Raw genomic sequence first — 13,293 nt, forward strand, 5'->3', positions numbered from 1 at the left:
TGAGACATCAGAGATTTGACTTTGTCCTAGTTTGACTCTTTGACATTTAAACTTTTAATGAATAAACCCCTTCAGGGAAAAACAATCAGACGTTCATAAGACCACATTATGTATGAAGAATCACTTCCTGCCAGAGTGGAATTAATAATCTTTTAGGCTTTACTTGATTAAAGACAAAGTTCCGGCTGATGAAGATGACACGCTTTGTGGACTCTGCTCAAATAACTAACATCAATCTGTTCCTATTTAACCAATAGGAGTCCCTATACACATTGTAGGCTTTGAAAACAGAGTGCAGAGAACTAATCATGCAGCAACCCCCAGTGTTGAAAAATTAAGCCAATACGAGAGGGGGAAAACTGCAGTTTCTCAGCTGTCCATTTGAGGCTTGCTTCAAAAACCCAACAATTCTTGTTAGGCCATTGTAAAAACAATTCTGAAAAAAATATGTTTAAAGCAGTTTTTTCTCTCTATGCCTCATTTTTCTATTTGTATAAACTATATGTATAGATGTATACCTAAATGTAGGATTATTTATAACACATTTTATCAAGGCTTAGAATTGCATAATTTGGGCATGGTTGAGTTGACTGAGAGGTGAGTGCATTGTAGCTGTTTACCAAAAGACTTAAGGCCCGTCTCAGCTCCACCTCTTTGCCTGTTTCTAGTTGACCAAAAGTAAGATGGAGTTGCTCATTGTTAGGCTTGAGAGTTCTTCAGAAACCAATGATAGACTGAGTCAACGTGCTTGTGTTATACAGTCTATGATGACTGAAAATGATGCAGCAAATACATTCACTTCAGAGATCTTAAGTGACTCTCTCCCTCGCTCTACAATCATTTCTGAAAATCTATACCGTAGCTCATTGTTTGTTTGTAATGTTATATAAGCAGACCCAACATTAATCCATTAAGTAAGCACTTGGTGCAACATGAACTGGCAATAACATTTTTTTTGACAGGCAGAAACCTCGAGCAGAACCAGACTCAGATGTAGACTGCAAGTAGTCATCTGCTGAGACCTGGACCATTGATCTAAACTGTCCTTCTTCTTTACGACCCTCTTCACCCTCTCAGGTGGCAAAGGACGTGTCCATCCGTCTCCACAGCCAGTTGGACAGCTTTGAGAAGAAGAGGAGTCGTTTGGAGCAGGAGAATGAGGAGCTGAGGGTCAAGCTGCAGGACCTGGAGGTCGCCAAGCAGGTCCTGCAACAGGAGATTGACAAGGTGAGATAAAAAATATCATGACTGTGCTGTATTGGTCCAGGCCAGGAGAGGCCATGCTCAAGCTATCAACAGGGCCAGTCGGATCACTGGATTGGATAAATGCTTTGTGTTAGCACTTGTGCAGTTTTCGAGTTGTCCTTGTGTCATTTTAGTAGCGTTAGTTGTTCCACTTATTAGTTTCCTTTTTATGAAACACATTTCCTATTTGAAGAACATTTCTCTTGTCTCAATTTAGATTTTACTTTGGACTAAACTGGAAGTTACTCCAGAGTCTTTTTTGCTTGGCCAAATGTAGCCAATAAAGCTTTGGAATGAAAAGCAGGGATACAATTCGATGTCATGGCCAGCTGAAGTCAAAACAAACAAGCGTGGCACTCTGTTGAAAGGGAAAATAAATCAAAATAAATTGATGTTGCATCTATATTTGCAACATCCCTCTCCTCGGCCTCCTGAAGGCATTTTTAGCAGAGTGGAGAGTATAAAAACACACCAGCTACCCACACATTTCTCTCTTTCTAGATTCTGCTCTTTGCTTCTGTTGGTCTATAGGATGGGCCAATTGTCAAGGCAGTGGCCCGAGACTGGGGCCCTGATGTGGGTCCACACTTGATGGATGGTTAGATAGCTGGCATGGGATCTTGGTTTAGTGTTCTCTTGTCTTACTGGATTGTCTGTTCTCTCTGTCAAAATTTTTTAGCAGCTTAAGGATGGCTGGGAGAGACCTTTAAAGTCTCCAGATGTTGACTTTTTCCTCTAATTGTCTTCATATAGTAGTAGTACATAGGCTAGTACATAATACTGTTTCTGATTGTATGTCCCATTAGGGCTTCCGTACTTATGCAGAACAAACCGTAAAATCCACTGGTAGGAGGCTCTCAATCAAAACAATAACAGAAGATTAGGTTGAGGCTCGCAGGGAAGCTCTCTCTGTTACTGCCTAATCTTCTGGTCCAGTTATATTATCAGTCCAGAAATCTGTCAAGATGATAGACATAAGGTTGTTAAAAGCACTGAATTAGATCATTCATCTTCCAAACTGTTGACTGACCAGCCGACTGCCATGCTAAAAAGTTGTCCAGTTGTTTGCTGACAGTCTAACTCACATGGTTTCATAAGCTGTGTTAGTGTCTGCTGTGCCAAGTTATGCTGACCCGGAATGTAAATATGTGCCGAGGGGAATTCTTCACATGTGCTATATGGTTCATGGAACTGTTTGTGTGTGCTCATCCACACAGGAATGCTTCACTCATCTGTGTCACACCTTTTGTCAAAGAGTATAAACTTGCACAGTCCCACTGATAAATGAAGGAGCGATAAGAAACACCTAAACCAGACCTTTAGAAAGAGACAACATGCTATGAGGAGATAAACACAACTATAGAAATGTGTGTAAAAGGTTAAACAAAGCGGACAAAAAGGCTTTCAACCACAGAGACTGAAAAAAGACGGACGATGGAGGCTTTATTTTGATTCACAGGTGAAAAAAAAGGCTCCTGAATTATTGATTGTGTTCTTGTGGCAACTGCAGGCTTTAAAAAACAGATCCATGATGTGTGGGTTACTGGCTAGACCGTTATTGTGTTGCTGCAGGCCATTGATATTTACAGGGGAGGGATTTGTGTCTGCAGATATAACTGTGTTAATCCTTTATGAGCAGATACACAGAGACACTGTTCCAATTATAACAGACAAACTGAAGTACCAATGTCTTAGCTCGTCTTCACACAGAGGCTATGGATGACAAATATCTCAAAATGTTAAAAAATGTTACAGCATAACAATTAATTTATAAGTTAGAATGATACTTGTGTACAAAAAATAGTAAGCCATAACTTAGAAAAGTCAAAAAGTATATGCTGTTCTGCATGGCAAAATATTAGCAATGTTTTGACACCCCTGTATGTTAGTCTTTGTTTTGATACGCTAACATTAGCTGCTTCAAAAGCCTTGTGAAAGCTAACGCTAACCCTTAGCGTATAAGCTAAAGCTGTCGTAAAGACTGCATGCTGGAATGTATGCTAATGTTTGTGTAGCTGCTACTGGCGGCATGTTCTGTTTAGTTGTCTCATTTGTTTATTTGCATTTAGTAAGTAGCTTCCAAAAACGAAATCCAAACATTTGGATTGATTATCTGCATTCCCTTATTAATTATTTAATTCAAAATTAATACTGATTGTATCCAAACAGAATTTGTCTGTAAATGCTTGCATGACAGGACTTCTTGGAGCTTATATAAAAGACAAATGTTTCATTAGATAGTATTTTCTATTAAGCAATCAGCAAAGAAGAAAATTAATAATTATATTCAATATTTTTGCAATAGATTACACAGCCAGTCCACCATGCTGGATTTATAAGCACAGAATTAAGCAAAGGTCACTCGGTTGGGTAATGCAGCTCAAAACTTTTTGCAGAAAAAAAATACATTATATTGAGACTGCGCTCTAGATCAAGTAACCCGTATGCCTACATTATTTAGAACAAAGGAGCCTATCTGTTCCTTCAGATTTTGGTGACATGTAAAACTGAAAACTGTAGCTTAAACACTTTCCATGTAGACACAATATACAGTAAGTGTCACGGAGTAGCAGGCAGATTACAGGGCAGGAGGACGCAATTGCAGCAACAAAAGATTTATTTAACTTAAGGCAAACTCAAAATCAAAAGGCAAAAACACAAAACAAAAACATACTTAAACTAAATCCAGATCGTCTCGAACACCGACTGTAGAAAAACAAAGTATATCCAGGAAAGCAAATGACACTCATGATGACAGACTAACACTACAAGAGACAAACTGACAACCATAGACAATAAACCGACAAGGGACTGAGGAAAAACACAGAGACTAAATAGACAGAGTTAACTGGACACAGGTGAGACTAATGAGACAACGAGACAGGTGAGGACAATCAGGGTAATCACACAGGCGGGAAACACAAGGAACAAAGAAGACAAGACCAGAACACAAGAGGACAAGTACAAAGTAAAACCCAACACTGACATCACCAAAACCAGATATACAAATAAAACCGGAAACACCAAAGACTAGACTTAAAACACACAACAGGAAATAAACTTACAGGCAACAGTGAAACATACTTAAGACTAACGTAAACACAAGAATATGAAATATTAAAACACACAAGGGAAACAAACAGAACACTAAGGAAAACATGAAAACTAAAACAAGACGAAACACAGAAACAAATCCAAACCATGACAGTAAGTGAGCCAATTGTCTAAAGGACTGCTATTGTCTTGTGTTTGGTTCACACTTTGTTTACATTGTAGTGTTTGCTGTTTGTGAAGCTATTTGCTATTGCAGTACTTTAAACTGTGTTCTCTTAACACCTTGTATGTTGTATTTCTGTATGTTTCACACTCCGTAATAACTTCCCTAACTGGCACACGTCGAATGTTTACAACCATGTGGAAGTGACAATCAGTGCTCCTAAGTGGAACAAGGACACAGGGAATGGTCCCACTCTTATTTTTTTTTCTTTCCTGCTCTTATTTCCCTGTTTTCCCTCCCTTTCCTTCCTCTTGGTCCAATGCCACCTCCTCCTCCTTCCCTCCATCTCTATCTTCATATTAATTATCACCTTCCATTCTCTATCTCCCTCCCTCCTCTCCCGCTGCTCCCATAGAGACTGTGAGGAATGCTGATGCAGGGATTTCCTAATCCTGTCTCCCTCCTCTCTTTCAAAATCCTTTCTCTGACCGCCCCCTCCCGTCCTCTCCCACTCCTCACTCTCTCCCTCCCTCATTTAAAATATCTCTTCATTTCTGTTTTTCTCCCCTCCCTTCACCTCTTTCTCCTCCTCTGCTGCAGTCTCTCCCTCCATCTCTGAAACCATCGATCCATTCCAGCTGTTTGACCTTTAAAAAGAGGCAAGGTCACATGTGATGGAGAGGAGGGGGTTTGGTTATAGAAATATAGGTTAGGATGTACAGAAAGGGAGAGAAGGAGGCTCTCTGTGGGTTTAGAAATAGAGAGGAGGATGGATGAGGCATATCTTTTCCAGGTGTTTTGTCACAAGGGAAGAACTCACTGGAGGGATGGTGTACAAAGGGATGTTGAGACATAATTGTGCTGACTTTTATTAGCTTGAATCATGGATGATGACTTTTAACGTTTGTTTTGAATAAAAGAGAAACAATCGCAGACAAAGCATACTCCTTACTTTGAGTCTTTACTTTGTTGCAGCATATTTTTGTAGGATATTAAAAGAGCAAACAGGCTCAACTCAGCTCTGGTTCTCATTGAAATCCCCCAGTAACGTTCCAGTAAATTTTTGTTTCAATATTTTTATTTGTGGAACAGAGCCAACCAGCTCCTAGAATATTCTTGATTATAAAACCTATTTGGCCCAAAAGAACGATTGGAAAATAGAGAAAAAGGCAAAGGTACAGGATGTGTACAACGATTTTCTACAGGGGGAACTACAGATCCCACAATGCATTGCAATTCTGACTCCACCCGGCAAACGATATTTAGCCTCTTTCTTTCAAAATGTACACACACCTTATTTCTGTATTTATCTCTATAATCAGCTGAGGCAGTTTTAAACGTCCTATAAACAGACACTTAACTTCACTTAATGTAGTATATATACAGTTGATAATGATGTTGTGTGAATATATATTGTGCTGAACCACCAAGAACTAAAGTTGCTGCATCCGACAGCTGAAGTTTGTGGGGGGCTGTTAACATTGCCACGGTAACAGCGAGTTCCACCAAATCAGAGGTACCACCGTGACACTTTAGGATTGTGGGTAGTGTAGTTCTTCTTTTAGAGTTGGCAAATAAACCATGTTTAGGTTGATATTATCCAAAGTTGCATCTTCTACAGGAGAATATACAATCATTTCACACTCAGGTAGCTATCAGTAAATCCACCTTCATGGTTGTGGTTTATGAAATCTGCTGTGGAGAATACGAGTGGGATTTTCACTTCCTGAACCAGACTGATAAGCTCCTTAGCTCTCAAGTTGTGCTGCTGCTGCTATTTCTTTTTTATCTACAATAAACATTATTTGTATTTTTGCTTCTGATTTACAATGTTAACAATCATCTTTCTTACATTTACCTTTTGGATGGAGGCCTGAGTGTCACTGCCATGCGTTCTAACCATTTTGATCATAGCTATATCAACTTCCCTTACATTTCACAACATTATTCTGAATGAATAGTTTCCTTCTTCATTACAAAATCAAAGCCCTGAAAATGTTTTCGCTAAATAAGTAATAAATCTGTAATGACAGAAACTTGAAATTGTGTTCTTTTCAAATAGAAAAGTCCAAGTCACAGTGTGCATTGTGCTTCATTTATTCAACATCTAATCACTGTAAGCACTTCAAAATGACGAATGCTTACTAAACGTTCTCAGTGCAATCAGATACAATTATTCAATATTAATAATTATGAATAAAAGATCTGCTTTTGAACCCACTCGCTGTAAATTACTTGCAGCTTGACATTAACCCTCATTAGTCTTCTTCAGATCATTATTAACATTATTTCTACTGTTTAATATAAAGATGCCAAACTGTTCTAACAGAAAGATCACTTAATCGTACAGCTGTGTTTGCTGGCCGAGTCCTGCAGCTCTTTTCCATCAACTGCAGTAGAAATTGACCCAAAAAGCTTTTTTTATGAGGCCACACTTTTTTATTCCTGCTGTGTCCATACTGCCTGAAGGTTACCAAACACAAAGGAGCAGTCGAGAGATTGAGAGATGAAATGAGGGAGGCAGATGGATGGATGGATGGAGTTGAAATGGAGGGATACAAAGCCAGGGCTGGTTGGCTGAACTGAACGTGTTCTGAAGAGAACAGGAGGTAAACAACATAAAAACAAGGAGAAGAAAGCCATAGAAATATATAATGAGGTCTCAGGGCGAGAGAGAAAAAAGAGGTGGAGTGGAGAAGGGACTGTACCATGTGCAGTCTGAGGAGAGCTGCCAGTATAGGCGATAACAGCCTTAATTGAAAAAAAAAAAAAACCTGTGACTGGAGGGTGGAGAGAAATGCAGCATGTCACTCACTTGTGCTCTTTTCTCATTCTGTCTCTCCTTTTATTTCAATTTTGCTCTTTCTTTCTCTAATTTTCCTCATTGAAGCCGCTGGTTCTTTGTTTCCCTAACAGGTACATTTCTAATACACTCCCTCGCTCTCTGCTCCTCTGCACACTTCAGCTTTCTCCAAAGGTCGAGTTTTTTCTCTCTCTTTGGGAATACGTACGTGTGTGTGTGTGTGTGTGTGTGTGTGTGTGTGTGTGTGTGTGTGTGTGTGTGTGTGTGTAGGTGTGTGTGTTTGTGTTTAAAAGCAAGTGGATTCAGAGTAAGTCTACAGAGGATGATAAGGTCACTTTGTCAGCTTGGGCATACATTCAATATATAAAATGGACATTTTTATGCTCTCCGTCTCTGTCACTTTAACACACTCTTCCCATAATGCATCTGTCAGTGAGACGTTTTACGAGCTTTTATCAGAAATGTTGACATCTGAAAAGAGCTATAAGAGGAGTGAAAGAAGAACACTGATATTGGACACCAACTAAAACCCTGTTCATTTTGAGAATGCAATTGAGTAATCGTGGTGTAACTTAGGTCTGTCGTCATACGTCTTTGTACATGCATATTGATTCCACAGTGGAGTAATATTGGCGTCCCATTCTGTATTTAATATTAGCAGAATATTGACATCAGGAGCTTCAAAATACAGACTTGCACATGCACGCACGCACACACACACACACACACACAGTGATGTTCTTCAGTGCTGTCGCTGCAGAGCCTTTCTCAATGCCTCTGTTTCTACCTCAGTTGTTGGTAAAGAGGTGAGGCGACTTGGTCCCTTAATGATGATCAACATTCATATCAAAGGTGAGACACAACATGGGTGTAAATATTGTGTGTTCTGATTGGGCTGATGCCAATGTTGCATACAAGCCCATTTACCAGCCATGTCACATCTTATTCTGTATAATGAGTTTTAAAAAATCTTCTTGAGAGCCTTGAAATGCTGTTTTCACGAGCAAAAAGCTAGCAAGTTATTTCCAACAATGTGCAAAAGTGTCACTTCGGATTAGGACATTTTTTCCATATATTCCATATAAACCCCACTGGGTGAGCTGAAAACAGGACTGTGTTTCTAACTCAAGAAAGTTGGTGTTTTGCAGCAATGTGCAATGAGCTAACCAGCACAAGTAAAATCAATTGAAACTAAGTTTCTCTCTGGATGAGAAACTTGAATAATTGGGAACAATGTTGATGTCTGCCAGGCTTTCAAACAGAAGTTGATACCCATTAATGCCCCTTTACTGAATGCTGTGATATGTTTGTGTCCTTCCACTTTATTAAATAATTAGTTTGAATTTTCATGCTATTTTAATTGCATTTCCAGAAATAACAGCACATTACTGTCTTAAGATAAACAACTTGTTGCTCGAGGGATGGAAACACAAAAAACAGAGTGTGAAATATGAGCTCTTTAAAGTGCCCTTTGAACTTTGCACAATTGGAGGAAGAAAGCAGCGTCACTACTTTTTTTTCCACTTATTACATTTTGCTTCAATTTTAATGGATAAAAAAAATCATGCTGTCATTTCATGATTTGTATTGGTCTGACAAATTTATAATATATTCTTAATATAATCAAAATATAGCTACTGTTGATTTATAAATTAGAAAACGGGGGAATGTTTTTGACACAGTAACTCACTCTTGCTCCACTATTAGTGCTGAAGGAAACTGTTCCCTGTTATTTCTGACTTTCAGGAAGTGCTCCCTATTGTTCAGAGCCAGTTGAGGGATGTGGGTCAAATTATACTGGAGACTCTTTGTGAGACTTTGTTGTTTTTGACTGTGTATAAGGAGATTATAAAAGCAAAGACTGGGCGTCACTCTCACATGCTGGTTATTTTTAAGTTTATGTGAATGTTCATGCCTTAATTAAAATGTATGTCTGGATGCTGCATGCTGCATTTTATGTAGAAGAGAGAGAGAGCAGACGTCGACTCAGGGTTAATGGAAGGTCAGTTAAGCTGTAAAGTTAGTGACAATTTGAGGGTAAAAGCAGAGTGCTTATGTTAGGCCTCAATTAACCCATTGATCCCCTGACTGTTAGGCTTGGTTTTCATTTTCTTTAAATACAAACTTTGAATATTTACTGTGTGTTAGCTGCTCATCCTTTTAGTTTGAAAAAAAATGTGTACATTAATTTTCAGCTAATGAATCAGCTTGCTGTTGCTGCTGAAGCCTGCATGCTGTAAAGTTCCCTGAACAGATGGGACATCATACCCTCAACAAGCGTGTTCCTGTCCTCTATTCCGTACCCTTCTTATTCACCTCTTTACATATTTCATGAGGCGGTGTGCTTCAGAAATAGAGAGTAATGCTCTCAGTGGTTATAAAAAAAGATGTATGCTGTCCTCTATTCCAGCCTAAGATCCTGTGTGTTACTTTTTAAAGAAAGGTAACCTGAAATACAGACGGGTGTCGTGGGAGTTAAACAGCTTATGTCAGGAGTAAGACAGTGCAGGAATTAAAAATAGTGCCTCAAACACTGCTGACTGCTCTGATGCTGTAAAAAGCTTGGAGTTTAATAATAACACCTCAACTTCTTCCTGTCTCAGCCAAACAGAGTATCAATCATTCAGTCCCCCTTACATATCTGCTCCTCTGCAGCATTGCAGGTCATAACACTAGTGTTATTTCCCCCCTCTGTACCTCTGAGGCCAACAGGACACAGGAGAAAGCAGTGTGTTGTCTGCAGGGACACAGGAGTAGTTAAATGGGTCAGAGCATCAAAGCAGCCGGGGTTTAAACTTAGCTTTATGTGGGTCAGAGTGATTGATTAGAGTAAAGAGGGTCTTAGAAGAACAGAGGGGTAAAATTGGGCACGAAGCATCCCCCACTCTAAACTGGAGACGCGGTGACACGTGTGTTAAGGGAAGAAGAAAATCAGATGAAGAAAAGTGAGATCTTTTCTGGGGGTTTTTGTGGAGGAGCAGCACATACTTTTGGGGAATAAAAGGAATTTGTTCAAGTGGGAGTACCTGAGTTTTGAGTTATCATTGAAGCTGCAAGAATCTATAAAGTGCATTGTGTAATTGAATTATCAGGAGAGGTGCAAAAAGATGGACAAGAGGGAGCCACATATAAACATGCATGATTCTGTGTTGTGAAAAAAGAAAAAGGGCAAGATAGAAAGGAGGGAGGAATGATAACATCAGGAGAGATGATAAGACGGGTCAGACTAGAGAAGGAGTAAGACAGAGAGATGGATGATGAAAGGGAGTGATAGAAAACAATAGATTTGGGAAAGACTTAGATGAGTGACAGATTAGAAAACTGGGAATGGGAAGAGATGAGAAGAACAAGAGAGGGACTATTTTTAGAGCAAGACTGGCAGATAAGGCTGACAATAAGAATAACAGTGTTATATTATGAGAACAGACAAAGAAAGAATGACAAAGAGATGATGAGAAAAAAAGGAATAAAAGACAGCTTGTAAACACAGGAGTGCCAGACAACATAAGAGGAGGGAAACACCAAAAGGAAAAGAAGCAGGAGGAACGGAGAAGACGAGGGGAATCATGCCAGTATGGGTTTTTGGGTCGACTGCATGGAGCTTCACTGGTACCAGTGGGACAGACACACACACACACACACACACACACACACACACACACAGAGAGATCTATGCACTTGTGCTTTTTCATATTATGGTAGATTTACACATTTTGCAGGACACACACACTCACTCACACACACAGCTGCATTGTATATAAGAGTAGAGGGTTCTATGGGCAATTAAAGATCCTATAGAAACACACACACACACACACATACACACACACACACACATAGACAGAGAGTAATTCAAATGCAGTGTAGAATAATACATTATCTTGTATATATCTGGACATGGTGCTATATTTCTTTGGCTAATGAAGACATAAACAAGTCATTGAGTGTGGACCAATAAGAAAACAGAGCTGCTGCTTTTGTTTAAGAGGTAAAATAAAATCAGCCTGTTTTGGTGCTTGTTTGAATTCAAAAAGGTAAAATCACAGACTCTGATTTGCACACCCTTGATGTGCAGCATCCCTTATTTTTCCCATCAAGTACACGTTTGATGAATTTTTCAACACTCAAGATCCCAGAAGAAGAGCACAGCATACATTAAAGCTTCTTTGTTGATCCTTTTACACAAAGATCGTTGTGTTTGCCTCTGCGTTCGCGTTCTCTATCCTGCTAATATTTGTGTTGAATTTTGAGAGTTGAGCATCTTTTAGGGGCCCCGCAGGGGTGCAGAGGTAATTTCATGCCTCAGTAGCTGGAACACAAGTGAGTCTGCGATGCCCCATGTTCAGAAGGGCACCCTGAGTTACTCGAGGCGCTGATGGAGATACTTAGAGGTGACTGGAGAGTAATAACGTTGAAATACACAAGAGGGAATGTAAAGGAGAGAAGATCAAGGGGGGAACAGAAAGAAGGAGGGAGGGAGGGAGGATAAAGAGATTGAGATAGGGAGCAGTGGGGACACTATTTAGTGATAGAAACCTTGCAGGTAGGACATCCAGCCTAAAAAGCTTCCTCTTTTTTTCCGCTTTCGTGTTTGTGACGTATAAAGTTCTTATTTTTATCAAAGCTCAAAGATGAAAAAATAAGTCTTTTTTTAATCACTGTCACGAGAAGAAAACGGGGAAACGGTCTCTCGGCCCAAACTTCCAAGAAGCGTCTAACGGTCCAAAACATTTATCCTTCCTTGCACACCTGCCCGCCATAGCTAATGAAGAAGGTGGCTCCCCAACCATTGGCCTTAATCAGGCAGGAAGCTCCACCCCTTACTAGATTGACAGCCATGCAATAGAAACTTCTCAGGAACAGCTATGCCGTAACATTAATACATGACTTTATTTTATTACCTCATAATGTCTAGATTGTGGAGAACGATGAGAAGGATGTTTCGATAGTTTGCAGACAGTTTTATTGAGCTGGGCTTCAAGAAAAGAACAGAAAAAAGGCACAGGTAAAGAGAGATCAGCCTGTAGATATTAGATTCTGCCATCATAAACCTTTAAAAGAAATAGCAGAAAAATTCTCACCTTTAACTACAGGGCACTTAATTTCCCTGCTCATGCATTAGCAGCAAATGAGTCCTCACAGCTGCTGCTTTGCTCCTGCGAGGTGTTAAACTCATCTCTCTGAAATGTCATCCGTAGGAAGAACCGCAGAATTTCCCAGCTCACACTGAAACATATTTGTTGAGACATAAGTGTTGTCATCTGATTTGACTTGATTTATCATTACGGCGCTGTCGCTGGTCTGACACATGCACTCACCGAAGCGTTGAAAATGTCAGACATAATCGTCCATGCAGCAGGTGGATAAGATGCAGACTGTAACTCTGCTGCCAATGTGTCTGTTAATACCAAAAGGTGGAAAAGTCTTCCTTCAATAAAAAGTCACATCTGTAGAAAATAACAGTCAAAAAGGGCTTATCATTGTCATACATCAATATATATTTAAACGTATAAGAAAAAAAGCCTCATGGTATCCTGTCAAAGGGCATCATTACTTCTTAACATTAACAGCTGTTTCACTTAAAGAAACCCCAAATACAATGAAATGTAATGGCTCTGCAATACATAGGGAAGAGGTTTGTGGGAGGACAGTGTGTTTCTGAAAAACAATGAGCAGCCATACACACAAATATATTAACATGATACATTAAAAAGACATGAAATAACAAATTGAACCAGCAAATATCACTCAAGATCAACCACAATCAAAACATTTATCAGGCAGAACATCTGCAGCCAGATGTGTCCAGACAATATCATATAAAACATCTGCATAGTCCAGTGCATACAGAAAAGAGGCAGCAAACAGGCTCTTTGTAGATTCAATAAAAGGACAACAAGATTGATTTAAGAAATTAAATCACAGATTTGGTAAGATTTTAAATTAAATTTTCGAAGTTTTGGAAAAGGAGGCGTAAAAGATCAATTTAAACACCAAGATATCAGGTCATAACAGAATCGATCTTTGT

At 39.4% G+C, this 13,293-nt stretch overlaps 1 protein-coding gene across 2 annotated transcripts in view; it reads left to right on the plus strand.

The window, feature by feature from the left end:
• mtcl2 (microtubule crosslinking factor 2) overlaps positions 1 to 13,293 on the plus strand; it is an 89,230-nt gene that overhangs the window by 19,007 nt on the left and 56,930 nt on the right. For both annotated transcript variants that reach the window (XM_079359089.1, XM_079359090.1), the window contains exon 4: positions 1,078 to 1,227. In XM_079359089.1, coding sequence (XP_079215215.1) covers positions 1,078 to 1,227 — 150 coding nt within the window. The remainder of the gene's footprint in view (positions 1 to 1,077; positions 1,228 to 13,293) is intronic.

The sequence above is a fragment of the Symphodus melops genome (genome assembly GCF_947650265.1).
Source record: "Symphodus melops genome assembly, chromosome: 13".
Lineage (NCBI taxonomy): Eukaryota > Metazoa > Chordata > Actinopteri > Labriformes > Labridae > Symphodus > Symphodus melops.